This window comes from Oncorhynchus kisutch, linkage group LG5, assembly GCF_002021735.2.
Source record: "Oncorhynchus kisutch isolate 150728-3 linkage group LG5, Okis_V2, whole genome shotgun sequence".
Lineage (NCBI taxonomy): Eukaryota > Metazoa > Chordata > Actinopteri > Salmoniformes > Salmonidae > Oncorhynchus > Oncorhynchus kisutch.
In genome coordinates this window covers 10,473,549-10,497,225 of record NC_034178.2, presented here as the reverse complement: position 1 = coordinate 10,497,225, position 23,677 = coordinate 10,473,549, and the positions used below count along the sequence as shown (strand labels likewise).

At 47.9% G+C, this 23,677-nt stretch overlaps 1 protein-coding gene across 14 annotated transcripts in view; it reads left to right on the top strand.

Annotated features, from left to right (window-relative positions):
* LOC109890428 (bromodomain adjacent to zinc finger domain protein 2B) overlaps window positions 1–23,677 on the top strand; it is a 70,349-nt gene that overhangs the window by 36,321 nt on the left and 10,351 nt on the right. For 3 of the 14 annotated variants that reach the window (XM_031824371.1, XM_031824369.1, XM_031824370.1), the window contains exons 3-22: window positions 4,568–4,747; window positions 9,822–10,031; window positions 10,269–10,427; window positions 12,393–12,592; window positions 13,119–13,349; window positions 13,726–14,295; window positions 15,553–16,303; window positions 16,464–16,748; window positions 17,999–18,059; window positions 18,165–18,273; window positions 18,602–18,703; window positions 19,215–19,443; window positions 19,553–19,645; window positions 19,747–19,820; window positions 19,959–20,024; window positions 20,691–20,756; window positions 20,970–21,014; window positions 21,374–21,406; window positions 22,830–22,895; window positions 23,165–23,305. In XM_031824371.1, the coding sequence (XP_031680231.1) occupies window positions 4,570–4,747; window positions 9,822–10,031; window positions 10,269–10,427; window positions 12,393–12,592; window positions 13,119–13,349; window positions 13,726–14,295; window positions 15,553–16,303; window positions 16,464–16,748; window positions 17,999–18,059; window positions 18,165–18,273; window positions 18,602–18,703; window positions 19,215–19,443; window positions 19,553–19,645; window positions 19,747–19,820; window positions 19,959–20,024; window positions 20,691–20,756; window positions 20,970–21,014; window positions 21,374–21,406; window positions 22,830–22,895; window positions 23,165–23,305 (3,669 nt within the window). In that variant the 5' untranslated portion in view covers window positions 4,568–4,569. Of the gene's footprint in view, window positions 1–4,567; window positions 4,748–9,821; window positions 10,032–10,268; window positions 10,428–10,453; window positions 10,873–12,392; window positions 12,593–13,118; window positions 13,350–13,725; window positions 14,296–15,552; window positions 16,304–16,463; window positions 16,749–17,998; window positions 18,060–18,164; window positions 18,274–18,601; window positions 18,704–19,214; window positions 19,444–19,552; window positions 19,646–19,746; window positions 19,821–19,958; window positions 20,025–20,690; window positions 20,757–20,969; window positions 21,015–21,373; window positions 21,407–22,829; window positions 22,896–23,164; window positions 23,306–23,677 lie in introns of those variants that run through there. The other 11 variants (XM_031824372.1, XM_031824375.1, XM_031824374.1 and 8 more) reach the window with 11 other exon arrangements.

The window sequence follows — 23,677 nt, the reverse complement described above, 5'->3', positions numbered from 1 at the left end:
ACTCCTATAGTCTAAGCGCACACACACACACACACACACACACACACACACACACACACACACACACACACACACACACACACAAACACACACACACACACACACACACACACACACACACACACACACACACACACACACACACACACACACACACACACAGCAGAGAAGAGGAGGAGGGTCTTCTTCCACAATAGCAGGGACATGTGAAGGCTGCTATCGAGGCCACATCCACTCATAAAAACCCAGCTAGCGAGCTGTTTATATTCCCAGCAGATTTCCTGAAGGGCCATTCTTACCACCATTTGCAGCTTGTTTTGGCAGCTGAATGGTGTGTTGTATATGTGGACGTGACTGTGATTCTGCCGGGGTAACACATCTTATAAATCATTTGGGGGCTATTAGCATAAATCTCTCCTCTCGTAGCATCCGCGGCCTGCTGTTTGGTCGCAACGCAGCTCGCTGATTGGCTCAACGTTACCTAAGTCAAATTAATTTAGCCGTTCACGGAGATTATACCGCCCGCCTTATACCGCCACTGTGCCACGCAGTTAATTACCTATAAAATCAAGCTAATTCTGATGCTAAATCCATTTTAATTTATCATAATTAAGTCAGGATTGGATCCTTAAATACCTCGGCGGTCCATTATTGTTGCAATCATTGTTTGCTGCGTCAGGTGGTATTCTCTCCCCGCTCCAATCGTATGATTCTTAATAGATTTAATAGTACTAAGTGATCAGTTTGTTGTCGTGGACGTCGGAGTCAAAGGAAGAGGGACAGTCGTTTTGTCTCATGTGGGGGAGAAGAAGAATCCCTTGTCAGAGATGCTGTGTAAGATGAGATGAGGGGGAGGGTTGCTTCTTCTTCTTTTACCCCAGAAGGAATCGCTTTTTGAGAGGAAATGAATTCTCTTCACGTCTTGGGCGTTTTGACAGGCCGAGGCATAAGTGCAGATATTGAGAAATGACAGGAATGGTTTACACGCCGTCGTTCATCCCTGGTGGGGTTTGTTTCTGCGTTTCCTTCAGACAAAATGCCTTCTCTTTCTCTTTCCCCCTCTCTCTGTCTCTCTCTCTGTCTCTCTCTCGTCTCTGAATTGCCATTTGAAATCACACCGAATGATCCGCTCCGTTGACTACCTGACACAAAATACCCCCCCCCCGTCTCATTTTGTCGGAGAGATGAGCCGTTGTTTTTGCAGTTTTTATCTGCGTCGTAAAACCTGATCTCCATCCAGCCGCTATTGATTGTCACCTGTTTATCTGAGACAATGGTGACAGCAGTGCAATGGTGAACTTAGTATTACATTTGAGCAGAGAGAAAAATGTGTTTTATACTGAATTAGAAAAATATTGATACAGCTTTTCGCAAACCACGGTCATTAAAAAACGGAGGTTTATTGCTAAAACATGTGGTTAAAAAGGAAGCCACAAACGGCCTAATTTATTTGGATAAATGGACCTGTCATGTCAGTGCATGAGGAACGGGTCCCTCCCACTGACCCTTGACCTCTCTGGTAAGTACACATGATCACGAGTGTGTCCCAAATGACACCCTAGTCCCTACATAATCCACTACATTTGACCAGGGCCCATAGCACTCTGGTCAAAAGTAGTGCACTACATAGGGAATAGGGTGCCATTGGGGACACAGTTACACGGCCCATATTTGCAACAGAAACAACTGAACCGCAATGGCCGCCCTGCAACAGTCCTCCTCCAGCACCACGCGCAGTAGCCAGGCAGCAGCCAGATCCCTGAGGATTGCAGCAGGTTTTCTTGTCATTTGCGACACACCCCCCCCCCCAGCCCAGCTCCTGGCTGATACTTGATATTCAGAGGATAGCAGCTTTTGTCTCTGAGATCTAATCAGTGTCCCTGCGCCTGCTGCAGAGGAGAGAGAGAGAGAGAGGAGGGGGACTAAGGCAGACTGTTTATGTGTAATGACACAATATAAAAGGCAGCCTGTAAAACACAATCTGCAAACTGCGCTTTTCAAGGGGATTTTCCTACCTGGATTAGTGTCAGGCATAGGGATGAAAACGGAAGGAGAGAGGAGAGAGTCAGGGGCCGTGTGATATGGGAGAGATTTTGTGTGTGTGCGTGGCACGTGTATGCATGTGTGAGAAAGCGTGTGTACGTGCGAGAGAGTGTGTGTGTGTATGTGTGTGTGTTCTGCCGGCCTGAATGTTTGTGTAGGAGAAGGTGGGTAGGAGGGAATAATGGAGTAGAAATAAGCGACAGTGGAATCATCTAACCTTGCCGTTGTCTCCAGAGGTTTATTTGCGCCAGTGTTGTCAGTAATGCTAGTTCTCTATGAGGCTGTTAATGGATGGGAGCACAATAGTTCCACAGCCGAGAGAAGCCTATTGGGTCTTAGAGGAGTCTTTGAAAGCCCTCTGTATGTTTTGTACAGGGCTGAAAGAAAGTGGAACTGTGAAGGCTTTAGTTTGCCTGTTAACTACATCCACTGTGAGGGGGGGGGGACTGTTTTACACTGTGAGAGGGGGGACTGTTTTACACTGTGAGAGGGGGGATTGTTTTACACTGTGAGAGGGGGGGACTGTTTTACACTGTGAGAGGGGGGGACTGTTTTACACTGTGAGAGGGGGGACTGTTTTACCCTGTGAGAGGGGGGATTGTTTTACACTGTGAGAGGGGGGGACTGTTTTACACTGTGAGAGGGGGGATTGTTTTACACTGTGAGAGGGGGGGACTGTTTTACACTGTGAGAGGGGGGGACTGTTTTACACTGTGAGAGGGGGGACTGTTTTACCCTGTGAGAGGGGGGATTGTTTTACACTGTGAGAGGGGGGGACTGTTTTACACTGTGAGAGGGGGGATTGTTTTACACTGTGAGAGGGGGGGACTGTTTTACACTGTGAGAGGGGGGGACTGTTTTACACTGTGAGAGGGGGGACTGTTTTACCCTGTGAGAGGGGGGATTGTTTTACCCTGTGAGAGGGGGGGACTGTTTTACACTGTGAGAGGGGGGACTGTTTTACACTGTGAGAGGGGGGGACTGTTTTACACTGTGAGAGGGGGGACTGTTTTACACTGTGAGAGGGGGGGACTGTTTTACACTGTGAGAGGGGGAACTGTTTTACCCTGTGAGAGGGGGGATTGTTTTACACTGTGAGAGGGGGGGGCTGTTTTACACTGTGAGAGGGGGGGACTGTTTTACACTGTGAGAGGGGGGACTGTTTTACACTGTGAGAGGGGGAACTGTTTTACCCTGTGAGAGGGGGGATTGTTTTACACTGTGAGAGGGGGGGACTGTTTTACACTGTGAGAGGGGGGGACTGTTTTACACTGTGAGAGGGGGGACTGTTTTACACTGTGAGAGGGGGGGACTGTTTTACACTGTGAGAGGGGGGACTGTTTTACACTGTGAGAGGGGGGACTGTTTTACACTGTGAGAGGGGGGACTGTTTTACACTGTGAGAGGGTGGACTGTTTTACCCTGTGAGAGGGTGGACTGTTTTACACTGTGAGAGGGGGGGGACTGTTTTACATTGTGAGAGGGGGGAATGTTTTACACTGTGAGAGGTGGGGACTGTTTTACACTGTGAGAGGGGGGACTGTTTTACCCTGTGAGAGGGTGGACTGTTTTACACTGTGAGAGGGGGGACTGTTTTACATTGTGAGAGGGGGAACTGTTTTACACTGTGAGAGGGGGGACTGTTTTACACTGTGAGAGGGTGGACTGTTTTACACTGTGAGAGGGTGGACAGTTTTACACTGTGAGAGGGGGGGGACTGTTTTACACTGTGAGAGGGGGGGACTGTTTTACACTGTGAGAGGGTGGACTGTTTTACACTGTGAGAGGGGGGACTGTTTTACACTGTGAGAGGGGGGGACTGTTTTACACTGTGAGAGGGTGGACTGTTTTACACTGTGAGAGGGTGGACTGTTTTACACTGTGAGAGGGGGGATTGTTTTACACTGTGAGAGGGTGGACTGTTTTACACTGTGAGAGGGGGGATTGTTTTACACTGTGAGAGGGGGGGACTGTTTTACACTGTGAGAGGGGGGACTGTTTTACACTGTGAGAGGGTGGACTGTTTTACACTGTGAGAGGGGGGACTGTTTTACACTGTGAGAGGGTGGACTGTTTTACACTGTGAGAGGGTGGACTGTTTTATACTGTGAGAGGGGGAACTGTTTCACTGCGTGTAAAAAGATCTGGGAACACTTGTAAATCAAATAGAGATTCACGCTATGTGCTTCTGTGCATGTGTAAACTCTGTGTGTGAGAAAGAAAGTCTATGTGTGTGTTTTGTCCGTCCAAAATGTCAGACAGCCCCTTCTCTCCCCTCTCAGCTGAACACTTGTCATTTACTGTCATGTTAAAGTGATAATGGTCACTAATTCCACACCAACCCCCCTCCTTAAGAACTAGTGACATTTCCACCACTGGCCTGCACCCCCCCCCCGGCCCATGAGCTCTGAATTGGAGGTGGTGTGGGGTGTGTGTGGCGGGCAGCGGGGTGTGTGTGTGTTTCTCTCTTTTCTCTCTCTCTCCTCTGCTTTTGTAACCGTGCTGATTGGATTGTGTTTGACAGATATGGAGTCTGGAGAGCGGCTGGCCTCCCCCGCGCCCCCCACCCTGCCCACCGCTCGCACCTCCTCCCCTGCTGCCTCCTGCTCCTCTTCCTCCTCCTCGTCCTCCCCGGCTCCCCACTCCAAGAGCAGTCTGGCCCACAGCCCTGCAGCCTCACTGGGATCTACCCTCAGCACCTCTGGTAAGACTGCTTCATCACTCCGTGCCGTGCGTCACACACATACACACACACACACACACACGCATGGTCAACACCCTGTTAAACTGCACATGACTAAATACACAAAATGCACACTTTACACACACTTTACACTTCCTACAGAGAGACTGATTTACAGAGACACTGGTTAATAACCACTGTCTGTATATATAGAATAGAAGAACCCCTCCATAACTACTGCCAAGCATATTAGCTGTGCACTGTGTAATGAGTGGTGTAGAAACTAAAAAAACCTTAAGATTCATCTTTAACTCAAAGTTCTCATTTTTTCAGCACAAGGAAGGATGAGTTTAATGCGTTGCTGACTTCCCCTCAGTATTAATGATGTAGTTATTGTTAGGCCTGTGAAAACACCTTTTCTCCCAGACTCTGCCTTCCTCTGACAGCTTGGGTTGCTGCTGAAAGGCTGCTGCATTAATGAAGCCCAAACAATTAGAAAGCCTCTTTTGTGTAATACGGAACACACACACACATATATACACACACACACACACATATATACACACACACACACACATATATACACACACACACACACATATATACACACAGATATGCTCGCTCATGTCTCCTGACAACCTCTTGCTAGGTGGCTGCACCACTGATTTGTGTGTGTGTGTGTGTGTGTCTCAGGCTGTGCCTGCGTGATTTAACATGTCTGTCAGCCACTCAGTGTCTTCGTGCCAGCTCCAAACACCCAGGCCCTTTCTCTGCATTCTAATTGTGGTCTCAGAGCCATTATGCAGCATGAGGAATACACACACACACACACACACACACACACACACACACACACACACATATATATATATATATACACACACACATATACACACACGCACATACACACACATATATATATACACGCACACATATATACACACACATATACACACACACATACACACACACACACACACACATATATACACACACATATACACACACACACGCACACACACACACACACACACAGGAGTCGACAGATCACACTGACCAGCAAATAGCATGCAAATTTCACACTGCACTAGTTGTTGTCTTTCTCTTTCATTATAAGAAAAGCGGCAAAATAAAGGCCCCAGTATTTATCTCTCCCTCTCTTCTCCCCCCTGTGCTGCTCCAATGAAGCAGCCATTAGGCCATCTTCTCATGCATTATACATTGCCCGTATCCCTCTGCGCCATAACCTGTTCTCAGATTGTCTAGATAAGTGATTTTGGGCCGAGCGTCAAATGAAATGCTGAGAGGCAGGCTTCTAGCTCTGAAGTTGTGCCGAGCTTGATCAAGTCAAGCAAGAGTTCTTTCATATGAGACGTCTTGTTCCCGCGCGGAGCGGAATCTAACGAGGAGGATTAATATTAATTATGAATTATATATACTATACCTATTATATACCCACTGATGTGGGTGGCAGGTAGCCTAGTGGTTAGAGCGTTGGGCCAAGAACCCGAAAGGTCGCTGAATGGAATCCCTGAGCTGACAAAGTAAAAATCTGTCGTTAAGCCCCTGTTTAAGGCAGTTAACCCACTGTTCCCCGGTAGGCCGTCATTGTAAATAAGAATTGTTCTTAACTGACTTGCCTAGTTAAATCCCCAATTGTTAGTCTACATTGCAATTACATTGTTTTATGTCTACTGGTTGAATTGTTTTCACATGTGGTTCGTTCCACAGCTTTGTTTTGGTTTCATATTGAGATGCATTTCTGTAGTCTTTCATTTCTCATAGCCTGACGAACAGTACTCGTTCAACATGCTTCTAAAGCTGTTGGAACATGATGGAGAAGGTAAATTCGTCTTCCTGCCACCTACACTAGTTACACTAGTTACAATTAAAGGAATAGCCACTCTGTGCTAATGGAACTTGTGGCTGTGACTTCAGACTCGGTAACTAGGAGCCATTTGAACAGTAATAACACTCCTCCATTGTCATATGATAGCCGTTGGAACTATTTGATGTCATGGCGGATTCTTGTCGCAGAGGTATCAGCAGAGCAGAGAGAGGAATTAATTCAAGGTCTTTTGCCAACCTGCCAATACTACTTGAGAAAAACATTGAAGAAATCTCAGATGAGCAAGAACAGTGGTGGAAGGAGATGGGGGAGGAGGGGCGTGGGGTGGGTGGGGGGGGCATGCAGTGTGTCATTGATGAGGATATCACTTTGAAAAAGCCCGGGCGCATGTAGCAGTCTTTCCTACTGGGATCGGCTCACGGATGCAATTAACTTTAAATCTGTCCATGGAAATTTGATTGACTGCAGCAAACAACAAATTAATCCCCCTTCGGCTAGCATCCTCCGAACATGAAAAAAAAGGGCCCAGCGCTTTTTTGGAATGCAGTGAGTTTGTCAGAGAGAGTGGAGGAGGAGGGTGGAGGAGAGAGAGAGAGTGAGAGGATATCAGGTAATCCTGTATTTCTGCTCGGCTGCTCTCTTCTCTCCAAATTTCTGATTAAATTATTCTCCAGCTGGAAGCGCATTAATATTGAAAAGGCATTTGCAGATGTCACTCTGTTGCTCGGGGAAGGTCGGTCGAGGCGAGAGTGACGGGCGGGGTTCTGGCGGGAGGGAGACGGGTTGTGTTTTGTACTTTCAGTCATTTGTCTCCGTATCCGCTAGCTGACTTTGGCACGGCAAGGCACTCCATATTCAGCATATTCTAATGAAGTACACAAGGTATTTCTCTCCTCTGTCGTGGTGCAGCAGACTGCGAAGACTAAGGCCTTGAAGCCGGCTCAAAGGGCATTTTCTCATGTGTCACCACACCACTCTGCCTCTGGCACGCTGGCTGGCACTCTTTGTTTCCCTCCCCACCTCCCACTAAGCATTTAAACTCCGCTTCCCACATGCAAATCAACTTTTTTTATTAGCCTATTGTGATGTCTTCCTCAATCTCCTTAGACTTCCATATTACTGGTTTACAATATGGTGATGGCATTTAGGCCATTTTAGGAATCTGTCTCTAGGGAAATCACACATTTACATTTCGTTAGTCCTAAATTGCTGTTGAAAAGATGCTCCCAGCATTAGGCCTACGGTGCCCTTTGTGCACATTTAATGATATTGTCGGTGCACAGTCCGGCCTACTGTCGAAGAGTTGGAACATGAACACTTTCCCCTCTTCTATAAGTGAGATAATGTAATGCGAACTCAGGATCAACCAACCAGACAGTTATGTTATGTAATATGATGCTATATGGACATTTTAATTCGATTCCCTTGATCATCTCAGCAATTTACCCTCAACATTGTTTTCACTTCATGCTCCCATCACTATATTGTTGATTATATGTAGCTGTTTTAGTGCACGCAAAATTAAAGTGCTTTAGCCTAGGTATAATTATGTTTAGTTGAGTTTTTTTCTCAGTTATGACAGCCAGACAGGCAGGCGCAAATGTTCCGGTTCTGTTCTGTGCGTCTCAACTCCATCATCTGATTCTGTAGGACTTGGGGGCATCACACTCACACAGCGCTCACTGGGCGTGTTGTAGGTTGACATTTTCACAAGCTCAGTGAATAACACTTTAAATCTCCTGTCATCACTTTTTATGCATACGTATTACCTGGCTCAAAGAGAGCTCGGCTTCGCCCCGCCGCAGCCTCCCTCCCTCCCTCTACCAGCCTCTCTGTCTCTCTCTGTCTCTCTCTCTCGCTCTCTCTCTCTCTCTCTCTCTCTCTCTCTCTCTCTCTCTCTCTCTCTCTCTCTCTCTCTCTCTCTCTCTCTCTCTCTCTCTCTCTCTCTCTCTTTCTCACCCTTCTGTAATGGAAATTGAATTTGCATGAAATATGCTCAGACCCAATTGCATCTGACTGTGCGAGGAGACAATGCACTCCGGTTTCCCTGCCAGAAATGATTGTACTCAGGTTTAGGGGAAAGCTTGATGACTATCATGTTGAAGTATTCCTCTTTTTTTGGGCAGTGTGCTGCTGAAATTTAAATCAGAAAAGGTTTGGAGGAAAGTATTAGGAGCAGGCTCTACCGCAGGTACGCCTCTCAACACCACACACTGATGTATTGAAGGACCGCGACTTGCTTGTTATTCGCTCTACCACTGATTTAGCCTATTGGAGCTTGTTTCATTTGCATGGTGATAGACATAATGGAGTAGCATGGAAGGATCAGTCCTATACAGTACCTGCAGAAACACTTCAATTACACTCCCAGCGGTCCAAATGTCCCGCTGCTCAGCCCGCATCAGTTTCAAGTTTCTTGGTAAATACAAACTCGAATACTTATGGTAATTTCTCGCAGCTTAGTTTTTAACTCCTAAGAACGTTCTCTTTGTAGCCTAATTAAACAAATCAGCTCCCCGTCAGAAAATATCATATGAGTTGTCGACTGTGATTGCTCTTTTTGTCTTCTTCTTCTCTCTCTCTCTCTCTCTCTCCCCTACTGAAGTACAGCCTAGAGCTCCGTCGATCTAGAACACGCAGGATGCACGTCTCCCCTCTTGAGTAGTGTCTCTGTCTCAGTCACTCCGATCTGAGCTGCTCTGTTCTGTGTTTGAAACCAGCATGTGTAATCCTGTCAAGCTCCAATCCAGGGCAATCTTTGTCCTTTACGCTGCCTAATGTCTGGTTGAATATACATAAAACAATCATCGTACCCAGCAGAAAACCTGTAGGGGGAGAAGAGGAAACATCATTCAACTTAAACACACAGAAGGGATGAATACCTAAGAAGCCAGCGAGTCAGGGTATTTCGAGGGCACAACGAACCCTCGCGTCACCTCTGAATTCAATTCAGTTCATTTATACCCCAAACAGAAGCACAACTGCTGATCAAATCAAATGTTATTCGTCATATGGTTTGTAAACAACAGGTGTGGACTAACAGGGACACTGACTCACTGACTCACGGGCCCTTCCCAACAACGCAGAGAGAAAGAGAATAGAGAAATGATAGAAAAGTAAAACACGTAATAACAGACACACAATGAGTAATGTGGCAACTGCTGATGTGACGACTGAAGTCTAAAGGACTTAATAAGTGCATTCGATTGATGTATAGTTTTTTTTGTTGCACTGTTTGTCCATCAGGTCGTTTGTATGGGGCGATGAGCGACCAGCAGCCCTACACGTTGTCAAGTGCCTTCCCCCTGGTCAGCCACCCAGCCTTCGGCCTGTACACCACCAGCTCAGGACGCCCAGAGTTTGGAGGCCTGGGGTCGTTGGGGTCCCTGGGTTCTCTGGGGTCCTTGGGGATGTCTGCTGCCCTGGCCGCACACCCCCAGCTGGGGGCTCTGACAGGTAAGAGGAGGGGCCCGGGTGTGGCGCCTGGACAGATGTAACATGATTGGGTCCAGGAGATTTACTTGACCTGAAGAGCAGATGAATGAAACAGCATGACTAATCAGTATTTAAGGGTGTGCTAACTTCTAATACTATTTAGGCGATTGTAATTGATATACCGTACTGAACTTAGTGGATGAGACAGAATGACACTGACATTTCGATGTCCTCCTCCTTGTCCTCTCTCTTCATCAGAATGGTGGCGAGCAGCAGAGGCCCACAGTAGGGGGGCAGCAGCCTTCCTCCCTCCGTTCCTGGGCCTCCCTACAATGTTCACCCCCCACATCCAGCAGAACCACAGCCCCCTGCAAGCCCCCTCCAGGACCCCCAGCAAAAACGGACAGATCCCCAAAGGTACAGCTACGCCCATCTTTCTTACCTTGAACCCTTCCGAGTGCTTCATTCTGACCTATACAGATAATAACAACTTAGAACAAAGGTGATAATTGCGACACTTCCTGTGCTCATCAGGGGGAAATATGTATTGTATTGTACCTGTATATTGGCACAGAGTGTGAAGGAGCTTCTCACACCTGTTCAAAAGCAGCAAATGATTTTACCGCCAGGAAATAAAAGGTACCCTTAAGAGGGTGAGGTATTTAAAGCGCAACGTTTATTATTTTTTTACCCCTCTGGCAATTGCGAGAGATGTGAATGAATTAATCATTCCTGTAAGCAGGTGGTGGAAACTGTTCACAGGGATTAAGTGAGAGGCTCCCTAGTCTCGGCAGTCTCCGGCTCCGTGATGAGATTTCTCCCGTCGAGAACCCTATAATGACTTCCAGTCTCAGTTAATGGCGTATGTGTAGGCTTTTATTTTCTTCTACTCTCTGTCTTTCTCACACACTCTCTCTCTCTCTCTCTCTCCCTCTCTCTCTCTCTCCCTCTCTGTCTCTCTCTCTCCCTATCTCTCTCTCTCTCTGTCTCTCTCTCTCTCTCTCTCTCTCTCCCTCTCTGTCTCTCTCTCTCTCTCTCTCTCTCTCTCTCTCCCTCTCTGTCTCTCTCCCTCTCTCTCCCTCTCTCTCTCTCTCTCTCTCTGTCTCTCTCTCTCTCTCTGTCTCTCTGTCTTTCTCACACACACTCTCTCTTGCCTCTCTGTCTCTCTGTCTGTCTCTCTCTTTCTGTCTCTCTCTCTCTTGCTCTCTGTCTCTCTCTCTGTCTCTCTCTGTCTCTCTCTGTCTCCCTCTGTCTCTCTCTGTCTCTGTCTTTCTCACACAATCTCTCTCTCTCTCTCTCTCTCTCTCTGTCTCTCTCTCTCTCTCTCTCTCTCTCTCTCTCTCTCTCTCTCTCTCTCTCTCTCTCTCTCTCTCCCTCTCTGTCTCTCTGTCTCTGTCTCTCTCTCTCTCTCTCTCTCTCTCTCTCTCCCCCTCTCTGTCTCTCTCTCTCTCTCTCTCTCTCTCTCTCTCTCTCTCTCTCTCTCTCTCTGTCTCTCTGTCTCTCTCTCTCTCTCCCTCTCCCTCTCTGTCTTTCTCACACACTCTCTCTCTTGCTCTCTGTCTCTCTGTCTCTCTGTCTCTCTGTCTCTCTCTCTCTCCCTCTCTGTCTTTCTCACACACACTCTCTCTCTGTCTCTCTCTGTCTCTCTGTCTTTCTCACACACACTCTCTCTTGCCTCTCTGTCTCTCTGTCTGTCTCTCTCTCTCTGTCTCTCTCTCTCTTGCTCTCTGTCTCTCTCTCTGTCTCTCTCTGTCTCTCTCTCTGTCTCTGTCTCTGTCTTTCTCACACACTCTCTCTCTTGCTCTCTGTCTCTCTCTCTCTCTCTGTCTCTCTCTCTCTCTGTCTCTCTCTCTCTCTTGCTCTCTGTCTCTGTCTCTCTCTGTCTCTCTGTCTCTGTCTCTCTGTCTTTCTCACACACTCTCTCTCTTGCTCTCTGTCTCTCTCTCTGTCTCTGTCTCTCTCTGTCTCTCTGTCTGTTTCTCTCTCTCTCTGTCTTTCTCTCTGTTTCTCTGTCTTTCTCTGTCTCTCTGTCTTTCTCTCTGTCTCTCCGTCTCTCTCTGTCTCTCTCTTTCTCTCTGTCTCTCTCTGTCTCTCTCTCTCTCTCTTTCTCTCTGTACCCTTTCTCTCTCTCAATCTATCTTTGATGCTATCTTTTAATTGATCTTTTATTATGTAAACCACTCATGTTGTGCTCACACCATGTTCAGCATGCCTAAATGAGATACGCATACATCTATATTTTCACAAGGCTTTTTATTCTGTTTCTGCATTCAGAAGAACCCCTGATATTTCTTTAGAGTTTTTACTCGTAATGTCTTGTTGCTCAGATGAGATTGAGATGCTGTGTAACGGTGTGCTGTGCCTCTTTCTGTGCGATTTCAGGGGTGAACGGGGCAGTGAACGGAAGTGGGGTCTCCTCCCCAACCATGCAGGGGTCTTACTCCATGAACGCGTCCCCATCTCTGGGTGCCTCCCAGTCTGTTAAGGGCCCCAAGGCCAGGGGCCCCAGGAGCAGCCCTCACAGCCAGAGCCACACAGCAGAGCTACAGCTGGAGAAAGTACCCCACAAACCTAAAGACCAGGTCAGCTCAATGATGTAGTGGCTCTAGGTTACTGATGACAACGTCACGAAAGTGATGCGCGCACATCGATGTGGGCGGAAGCCGCGTTGTTATGATTCTGAACGCTCAGATAGCTAGCAACAATGACAAGAAGCTGCCATGTCGTAGGTGGCTCGTATCAGCTCGTTGTATCTTGTTATTGATCCCATGTCTTGTTTTGAGGTGTTTTGCTGGATTTCATGTCAATGCTAATATGGCAAAAAATGATATAGTGGTCGTTATACAATTGTATTTATGTTTTCAATAAACATTTGGAGATGAAATATAGTTTACAGGTTGTCAACAGTCTAAGGCAACAGCTTTGAAACACGTCGGTTGTGTTGGTAAAAGCCAACCTGTCTATATCTATAGTAAAGCCTGAACTATTTGACTCGGGGTCTATTTTGAACTTTTTACGTTTTCCATTTCCAGTTTAGAAACAAAAATCAAGTGGTCAAAATGTACACTGGTTGCTTTATTGATTGACGGCTTTTCTGCCTTAATGCAGAAGCCCAGTACAAAGCCAGCAGAGGTCGCCGGGGTCAGTGACAGCGAATCAGGCTCCTCCTCGGACAGCTCCAGCGACGGAGCCATCAGCAGCGACCTGGAGGACCTCGGAGGGGAAGAGGACGACGACGATGATGATGACGACGATGATGAAGACGAGGAAGAGGATGGAAAGTGTGAGGTGTGGAACTCTGAGAAGGAGAAGGCGAGGCGGGCGAAGAAAAAAATGAAGGTACAGTGATAGTGTGTAGTACTGGTAGTGTGTAGTACTGGTAGTGTATAGTACTGGTAGTGTATAGTACTGGTAGTGTATAGTACTGGTAGTGTATAGTACTGGTAGTGTGTAGTACTGGTAGTGTGTAGTACTGGTAGTGTATAGTACTGGTAGTGTGTAGTACTGGTAGTGTATAGTACTGGTAGTGTGTAGTACTGGTAGTGTGTAGTACTGGTAGTGTGTAGTACTGGTAGTGTGTAGTACTGGTAGTGAGTAGTACTGGTAGTGTGTAGTACTGGTAGTGTGTAGTACTGGTAGTGTGTAGCTACTTATGTCTGTGATGTGCTCCGGGGTAAGCTAACAGTGGGCTTCCTCTCCTCCCCTCCCTCCCCAGATCGGGACACTAAGCTCGGGCATGAAGGAGGCCCTAGACAAGAGGAACAGCCTGCCCCACAGCCTACCCTCCGACCCCCCCACCCTGGTCCCCTCACAGCACTGCCCCTCTCCTCCTACCCTGTCCCAGAGCTCCCCCCTGTCCCTCCAGAGCTCCCGGCCCAGGGAGGAGGGTCTCCAGCAGCACCTCAGTGTCATCCAGTCCACGGGCCTAGCAGCCAGCTCCATGCCCCTGGCTCTCCTCACCCAACCCCGCAGGGAAACCTCCCCATCACCCCTGTCTGCCTCTCCAATCCCCCTCATCACCTCCCCCAAAGGACGCACCACATCCTCCCCCAAGCCGCCCAAGCTCCTGCCCTCCTCGCCGCAGAACCTGCCCCTGTCCCTCTGCACCTCCCTGTCCCGCTCGGTACCCCTGTCCTCCTCGCCTCAATCCTTCCCTCTCCTCACGTCGCCCATGGCCAACTCCCAGCAGACCAAGCCTCTGAAGACACCTGGCAGTGGGAAGGCCAGTAAGAGGAAGCTGCTGGAGGAATCACTCTCTCAAATCAACGAATTCAGGCTCAAACAGGTTGGTCCAGTGTCCTCTCTGCCCAGCCACTAGCAAGGAATATGGTATTAAGTATGACTTGCCTAGTTAAATGAAGGTTCAATCAAATACATACAAATAAAAAATCCCATTATTCACACAGTAGCTCTTTTTCCCCATGGTCAAATAATACCACGGATTGGTTACTGGCTAGCTTAGCTTTTCACCTCATTTGAATAATCTAAAGGCGGTCGAACATGAAACCGTTTCTCCTTTCACAGTTAGAAGGTTGTCGGTATTCATGGTAACAGACTGTAGTTGAGCTGCAGTAAGAGGGCTGCTTCCAGCCAGAGGGAGTCAGAGAGGGAAGTGGCAGTCCTGTCTGAGTCGTTTGATTGGGTGTCCCGCGGTGCTGCTCAGCCTGTAAACCAAAAGGTCAACCAAAAGGTCAATGCTTTTGGCCTCATTACCTCAGCAAAGCAGACGGCACATATAGTTACTGTATGTATTTATTAACGTTTTACTGTCCATTTAACACATTCACAACTAGATAGAACATATAAATATTTATCACCTTCTGCAGTGCATTGTGGACCTCTCGCATGTAGTCGAAATGGTTGAAATAGTAGTTAATTGATTAAGCTAATTCCTATTGCTCCGGTCCGCTAGAAGTGGAAATCTGGTCTTCTCCCCTGGTCTATTTTACCGGTGGAGAGGTTATTTTTTAACCAAAGGCCTCTGCATTCCCCCAGTGGTTCAGGAACTGCTGTATTACGTGGTCTGTGAAATGGATTTGTTTCACTTGATATCACATCTAGTTGAATGTACATGTCGAAGCCCTAACCTGTGTTTGCTGAAACACGGTGCAACGCCAAACGTGACTGTCGTTCTATAAAATCTGCCGTTATGCTGTTTAGAGTAAAACACAGATGCATGACGCTAACACTTTTCACAGACTCATAACTGTAGTAATTTAAGTGAGATATGGGAACTGGAAGCCGCTTCTCAGCGGTTTTACTCTTTACTTAGTACAATGGCTGTGGTTATTGCCTTGTTATACGCAATTGTCTCCAGGCTTCTGTCCTCGGCACAGTGAGACAGAGTGAGCCAGCCATTGTGCTTCATCACCAGCTTGAATAATCGACATAGATGCAAATTGACAGCTGGCACAATTATGCTGTTTTCTCTTTTCTTTTCCCTTGTTTTATCCCTCTCTCTCCTTCCCGCTCTCTCTCCTTCCTTCCCGCTCTCTCTCCTTCCCACCCTCCCTCCTTCCCACCCTCCCTCCCTCCGTTCCAGTCTTTACTCTCGCAAGGCCAGACGTTCCCGGCGGCGCAGCCCAAGAAGCAGCAGGGTCACAGAACCTCTCGGAAGGCTGCTGGGGTGACGTCATCCTCCTTGCCGCCCCCCAAGCTGTCCTCCTCGGAGAGTCCGGGTGGCGGTGGCAGAAGCACCAAGTTGCCCCCTGCTCTCCTCCCCCCTCCCTCCCAGAACAACCACTCCAACCTCTTCCTGTCCAGCGCTCTCCTGGGCCTGGTTGCCCACCCCAACGGAGTCATCCAAAGCACCACCGCTCAGGACGCTCCACTGGCCCTTATCACCAAGCCCCGCAAGGACTCCAACAAGGACCTCTCTGGGGCAGGGGCGTCCCTCTCGCTGCCCGTCAACCTCAGCACCGGCGGAAGGGCCCACTTGGCCTCCTCTCAGGGCCCTCCGGCGAGGCCCGCTACCTCACCCTCACCGGCCACGGCCCGGGGCCCCAGGAAGATCAAGGCCCCCAAGGCCCCTAAGCTCCAGGCCCCTAACCTCCAGGTTCAGGCCCATGCTCTGGCCCCCATGGCAGCCTGGAAGGGCCTCTCTCAGAGTCACCTGGTGCAGTCTCTGGTGGACCTGTTCAGAGGGGCCGAGGCCGGCCTCCCAGGTCTCCCCGGTCTCCCTAGCAGCAAGGACTCTGATGACTCTGTTGAGGATGACGACGACGATGACGATGATGATGATGATCTGGATGATTTGGAGGATGATGAGGAGGACTCGGATGACAGCTTGTCAGGTTAGATACCTACCGTTCTGACCGTCCTAATGGAAGGCACATGCAATATTTGTAGTGTACAGTATTTTTGGGGTTACGGTGATGTACAATAGTGAACACTATTCAACCATTGCTGAGTCTCCCAGTGATTACCCCTCTCTTTCTGGTACCCTGCTCTCAGATTCTGACAGTAACTCGGAAAGCGACGCGGACATCTCCGGTGGCAAACTGAAGGACCCGAAGCTGAAGCTGTCATCTTCAGGCTCCGCCTCCAAGAGGGAGAAGACCCCACTCAAGCTAACCAAAGGCCACGCCTCCTTACTGAGCAACTCAACCAATCACACAGCCACCAGCTGCTCCCCGCTCAACCTGCAGGTCATCAAGACGCCCAACATCGTCACCAGCTCCAGTGCCTTGGCCTATCACAGCTCTCCTTCCTCCTCCTACTCCCTGGCCATGCCCCCAGGTAACCGCAGGCAACACACCTTAAACGCCTGGTACATTGTCAAAGCCGCTCAAGTTTTAAATTGCCCCATCACTGCAAATCTAGCATCAGATTACCCTAACCTCTATCCTATCCTTAACCATTAGGGGGATGACAAAATATCTGACCCTGTACCAGTTGTTATGGCCAACTTCTTTACCTACTCTGCCAAAGCTACTCATACAGCTCAAGCACAAAACCAGTCTGCAAAACCACCTCGCTGTACCTTTTAACTGTTGAGGACACATAACCACACTGGAATAGCTACGCTCACCATTATATGCTATCATCTTCAGATGGTTGTGGGGAGAAAACAGGGAGAGGAAAAGGAGGCTCTATTTTTAGTTAGCCGGGCGGTTGGCTGGCTTAACAGGCCTGGGTTCCTGTAGGTGCATGTCCTTGGGCTTAACAGGCCTGACAACTTGTTTGGCACTTCTGTCGTGCCCAAGCTTTCTTTCTTTCTTTCTTTCCCCTCTCCTCTCCTCCCTCTCTCTCTCAGCACTGGGAGATTTACCCAGCTTAGGAAAGGAAAGAACACACACAGAGATTCCGATCTTCCTAAGCACGTTTCAATTCAACATGCTTCACTGCCCATCAAATTCACGTAGGAATGTCAGTGATTTTTCAGGACATATTTTGAGTCATTTCTGAAGTTGCTCTCAGAGCACAGAGTTTCTCAATACTCTACCGGGTTAAGTAAACGTAACGCAGAAACAATAAGGCACTCTCATGGCCACAGCTGGTGGGTTGGAGACACAGTGGACATGCTCGGGGCAGCGCTCCAGTCAATAGGAGAAGGCACACCTTTGATCTGAAAGGCCTGCATATTGGAGTGAGACCCAGCAGCCCCGTTTGTCTCACACAACGAAACACTGCTCATATTCAGTACTGGGATGCTGTGGCTATGGTTGGGTGTTTAGGGCTATGGAGAGAAGGCTGTGTCTGTGTATTGTTCAGTCTGACTAATGGGTTCTTTCTCTCTCTCTCTCTCTCTCTCGCTCTCTCTCTCTCTCTCTCTCTCTCTCTCTCTCTCTCTCTCTCTCTCTCTCTCTCTCTAACTCTCTCTCTCTAACTCCCCCCCCTCTCTCTCTCTCTCTCTAACTCTCCCTCTTTCTCTCTCTCTTTCTCTCTCTCCCTCTAACTCTCTCCCCCACCTCTCTCTCTCTCTCTCTCTCTTTCTCTCTCTCCCTCTAACTCTCTCTCTCCCTCTCTCTCTCTCTCTCGCTCTCCAGGCGCAGGGAAAAGAAAGAGGGTGATGGATGAGCAGGAGTTGAGGATACCTCTGGAGTTGGGGTAGGTCGAGTGGAGACGTGAATTGAAAAGCCCTCTCTAGCAATGGCAAAGCCTCGGGCATTCGGTCACTCACCCCCAGTTTCCTTCCGTCCATGTGTTTTCCAGCTGGCAGAGAGAAACGCGGATCAAGAGCGTGTCTGGGAAGATGCAAGGCGACGTGGCGTATTACGCGCCATGCGGGAAGAAGTTGAGGCAGTACCCAGATGTGATGAAGGTAACAGTCACGCTACCCCTTAGACTAGCCTTACGCTAGCAACTAGCCTCACCCTCACGCTAGTGCTCACTTAGCATCAATGCCAACTGTGACCTTAACATGACCTAAACATCCTTTTAGTTAATTTCCCCAATCCCTTCCTCTGCCTACTAAAAGCTGACCTGTCGTTAGAGCATTGATTCTCACTGTGCTTTTGCTCAATTTCCCCCCTAATTCTTTTGATGCTTAGTAGTAGAATCGTCCGTTTTTAGCTTCAATGTCACACTTTTACATACTTTCACATTGGATATCCCTGTCTCACCAAACGTCATTATTTTCTCTTCTGTAGTATCTATCCAGAAATGGAATAAGTGGCATCACACGTGATAATTTTAGCTTCAGTGCAAAGATAATGGTTGGTGACTTCTATGAAGCCAGAGAAGGACCCCAGGTGATGTCTTTTCATCTATCTATTGCCCGTCTCATTTTTTGATTTCCTCATTTCATGTACAGTAGAAACTGTATAGTGACTTAAGCAGTTCAGGGACATTGATAGAAATCAGCCATAGACTCCAGTAGTGCTACCCCCTAGCCCCCTTTGTCTAGGGAGTCATGTAATATTCAGTTGACATGACTTCTTCAGGTGACCAGTCATATAGTGTACAGTAGGATAGTTTAACTAGCTGAATGTCGAATGGAATGTGTTGTAGTGGTGTTCATAGCACAGGTAGAAATTGGACCATTATCCGGTTCTTAGCTTTGTAGTCCAGTAATACCACTATGCATTGCATATTTTGATCTTTGATCTGCCCTCTTTTCTGTCATGAGTGATCGATCTAAAGAGTCAAACCTAGAGTAACAGTAGAGTAATCAAAGCAACCGAAGTATGTTGAAGCCGTTTATTACCCACATGACACTAACTGCCCCTCTACCCTGTTGTTTCGCTCCCGTCCTACCCGCAGGGTCTGCAGTGGAGCCTGCTGAAGGACGAGGACGTCATCCCTCATATCCTGGCCATGGAGGGCCGGCGGGGACGGCCCCCCAACTCAGAGCGCCAGCGCGGGGCCGAGGGGGGAAAGGGCTCCCGGAGGAGGAAGGGCCGTCCGTCCAACGTGGGAGAGGGTCTGGCGTTGGGGGCCGAGGTGCCTAGCCCCAGCGAGGCCAAACTCTTACGCAAACTGGAGGCCCAAGGTGAGGAGAAGAAGATGAAAAAAAAACAGATCTCTGTTTTGAAGTCTGTGAATGCTACCTACCAAACATGTTTGGTCACACAGTAACGTTCCATCACCTCTCTCTGCAGAGATAGCCAGGCAGGCGGCCCAGATGAAGATGATGAGGAAGCTAGAGAAGCAGGCCATGGCCAGGGCAGCCAAAGAGGCCAGGAAGCAACAAGGTACACTACATCTGAGTGTATACACCATTCCCTGCTGTCCTTTTGTAGAGATGTACAGTACCACTGCTGCAAACCATTTCTTAACACCTAAGCCCCTAAAGTCTCTCTTTCAGCCATCATGGCGGCCGAGGAAAGGAGGAAGCAGAAGGAGCAAATGAAGATCATCAAGCAGCAGGTAGGGCATGCTTTACGTGACACCACTTCCTGTCAAACCGTCTCCCGCCTTTGATCATGGAGGGTGTCCTTGTTTTACCACTGCATCACCGTTTGGTTTGCATAGTGTATTGATCCACCTACCTCTGTGTTTCTCCAGGAGAAGATCAAGCGTATTCAGCAGATCAGGTTGGAGAAGGAGATGAGGGCACAACAGATTCTGGAGGTACTACAGTCAACTGACCCAATACCAAACATATCCTCTGAATTAGCAGAACGTCACTCCTCAAATGCATCCCAGAGCCTCAGTCTACTCTGTCCATAGTATTTTAATCTTACCCAAGCCTATTACTGAATAATACCACAGTGTTGGAAGGAGTAATGTCTCAGGCATAATTCCACATGGAACTAATGCTAAATTGGTCTTGGTTGACGGCTGTTGAATATTAAAATCGCTGTCTCTGCTAGCTGTCTCAGAGTCAGACCATATTTAAATGAGACAGAAATCATTTTTTTCTATTTTATCAGACAACAGCAACAGTTTAGCATAAGTGGGTTGGAAAAAAAACATCTTTCCCTTGCATACACAATTACACTGTAGGAGCTCAAGTATTTTAGCAGGCCTAAATCAAATTTGAGTTGACACGGTTGGCAAGCCACTCTTAACAGGATTTTTTTGCTGTTTGCAATTACATATTTAAATGATACATGATTCACTCTCTGTGTTCTACACATTTGACTGGCACGTGAGGCATGCGTTTCATTTTCGGTTACAGGGAAAATATCATATTTTGAGTGCTCGGTGCGAACCTGCGGAGTGGCATGTGTCTGTCAGTCTGTCTGTCCAGATGTCTGGCAGTGAAATGACGTTTGACCCGATTTGCATTCGCAGGCTAAACGGAGAAAGAAAGAAGAGGTTGCGAATGCCAAAATTATGGAGGCAGAGAAACGAATAAAGGTGAGAGTTTGTGTTACACACAACATCTCAATGTAAACCAAAATGTCAACGTTTTTTTCCCAGGTGAGATGTGTCTGACAATGAGATTAGGCATGAGCTGTGGCTCCTCTGTAAAATGGTCTGGAATCCCATCAGCCCTAGTGATTTTCATGATGGTGGCTGCATGAAAGTGTATTGATTTTCTCCCCTCATCTTTTCTGTCTTCCCCTGAAGGAGAAAGAGATGCGAAGACAGCATGCAGTCATTTTGAAGCACCAGGTACGCAGCACTTTTTAGCAGGACACCTTTTCTCTACTGACATAATTGAAAGGATACTAAATACACTTCAGCTAGATCAGTGTTTACAGGGTGTGTGTGTGTGTGTGTGTGTGTGTGTGTGTGTGTGTGTGTGTGTGTGTGTGTGTGTGTGTGTGTGTGTGTGTGTGTGTGTGTGTGTGTGTGTGTGTGTGTGTGTGTGTGTGTAACTAGATATTTTATTAAACCCTTTACTGTTTCTCTTTGGTCAGTTTCCATTCTATTGGGTTATTTCTGATCTTTGGGTATTTTTCTGCTAAACAATCTGTTTTTTTGTTGCTGTCATTTCTGTTCCATAATACTTTGCCAACTCTCTCTGCCAGGAGTTGGAGAGGCATAGACTAGATATGGTATGGGTATGTTTATTTTTGTACATCTAACACCGCATCGTGTTTCCTGGTTGTGATATGGTTGTCATAGCAATGCATTAAGTATAGCACTGGCTGCAATCATACTACATTATTCTGCATGGCTTTTCAGCAAAACAAACAAACACACACACACAAACACAACAGTGTGTCGCCTCCATCTGCTCTGAGACACCCTCGCTCCGCCTGCGGTGGTTCGGTAGCTCCCCCCGCACTCCTCAGAATGCATTGCAAAAGGCCGGCCATGCCCTGCCATGCTCACTCTTACTGTCTGAAAGTACGCTCCTCTCGATGAGTCATCCATCACATCCATCGTCTAGCTGTTGTTTTTGAGTGGCTGTGAGTGCTTGAGTTTTCCAGTTCCAGACATTGAGCTTGTGTCCGTCTCCGTCCACAAAGAGCTGCCCTTTAACCTGTTACGTCCCATTGAGTCTCTGAGGTTGCGTCTGAAATGGCATAGTGCACTACCTCATAGTGCACTACTTTGGTCAAAAGTAGTGCACTACATAGGGAAGAGTTTGCCATTTGGAATGCTGCCTGAGTTGTTCTGCTGCTCTGTTCTGTATCTGTACCTGCCTGTCTTCTGACTGGCTGTCTATTGCTGTACCTGCCTGTCTTCTCTAGCAGTCTGACTGGCTGGCTGGCTATTGCTGTACCTGCCTGTCTTCTCCAGCCGCTTGACTGACTGGCTGGCTTGCTGTCTATTGCTTGTTGAGCGTGTCTGTTGCACATGATTAGAGCCAGGAGTTTTTCCTAACAATATAAACCTGAGCAGGAGAAGCTCCTGACTCTACATGCTGTATGCAGCTGGCTCCAGAGAATTTGTTTCATTGACTTCTGTTTATCACATCACTGAGTTCCCTTTCAGACAGACAGTCACTGTCCTCGCTTTGCCTTGATCAAATCCTATTGGTTTACAATTAAACAGTTGGAGACAATCTATCCTCAACCACGGAAGTCTCCTTGTAAGACCTTCACCCCCCCCCCCCCCCCCCCCCATAGGTTTAGGCTATTTTCAATCTGGAACGGCTATCAGCTAAACAGATGGATGATACACAGAGCAATGTTTGTTTTCATCCCACTGGCTTGTGGCTATGATGACTCCGTCATTTTGCGTTTGTTCCGTCAGCTTTTTACCTAGAGGCATCATAGCTTGACCCTAACTTCTCTTTTTGACCCCGTCATCACCATCTACCGCATTCTCCCTCTGATGCTTTCTGGTTGTCGTCATTCGTACCGTTGTCTTCTTAACCTCAGCTTCAACTGTACGTGTTGCTGTATGTGAAAACCTCACCATGATGGAGGCGAATGGTGGTTTTCCTCCTTCGGTCCACCTCTCTGACTTAACCTGTGGAGGTTAAGCCTTCTCCGGTGTGTAACGTGTGTGTGTGTGTTTTCTCTGCTCTGCTAGGAGAGGGAGAGGAGACGGCAACACGGGATGCTCATGAAGGCGGTGGAGGCTCGCAAGAAAGCAGAGGTACGTGACACACACACACGCCAGAAGGTCCCACTCCTCCTGAAACCATCCAATCCCTCTCTCCTCCCTCTACTTTTCATTTCTTCAATACACTAACTGAGTCAAAAGAATGGCCCTCGAGCTCTTTTTCTTTTGAGAGCGCAGGCAGGGGCGCCGGGCTGAATTCTAAAACTACTCAGCAGACTCGGCTTGACATTCTTGTCTGTTTTACCTCCACTGGCGTGAGCCCATTAACTCTCCCCTCCTCTCTCCTTCTCTGGGGCCCTCAGGAGCGCGAGCGCTTGCGGCAGGAAAAGAGGGATGAGAAACGCCTGAACAAGGAGCGGAAATTGGAACTGAGGAGGCTGGAACTGGAGATTGCCAGGGAGCTGAAGAAGCCAAATGAAGACATGTGTCTGGCCGATCATAAGGTAATAAATGACCCATCTTGCCCATGATTCAGTCCTGCATGATGTCTGAAGGGTGACATCATTAAAGGGACCTGGCTTTCCAAATTCTAGGTGGCCGTTTAATGTAGTTACATCTCTTTTATGTTATATACATTTGAACTGACAAGTTAATGTTGTCTAGGTTTGGGTTATGTGTGGTTAAGTGCATTGTATCATCACAATGGTTTGTATGTACAGTATATCTGTTATCTATCATATGTGAAACCTGAGTACTGGACACGGTTTGTGCTGTACACTGCCATCAAGTGGCTGAAGAGAGTAATGCATAAGGCGGGACGAGATAATAGCCCACCACATGTTTACTAATGAAAACCTAAAAAAAGTTGCCATTCA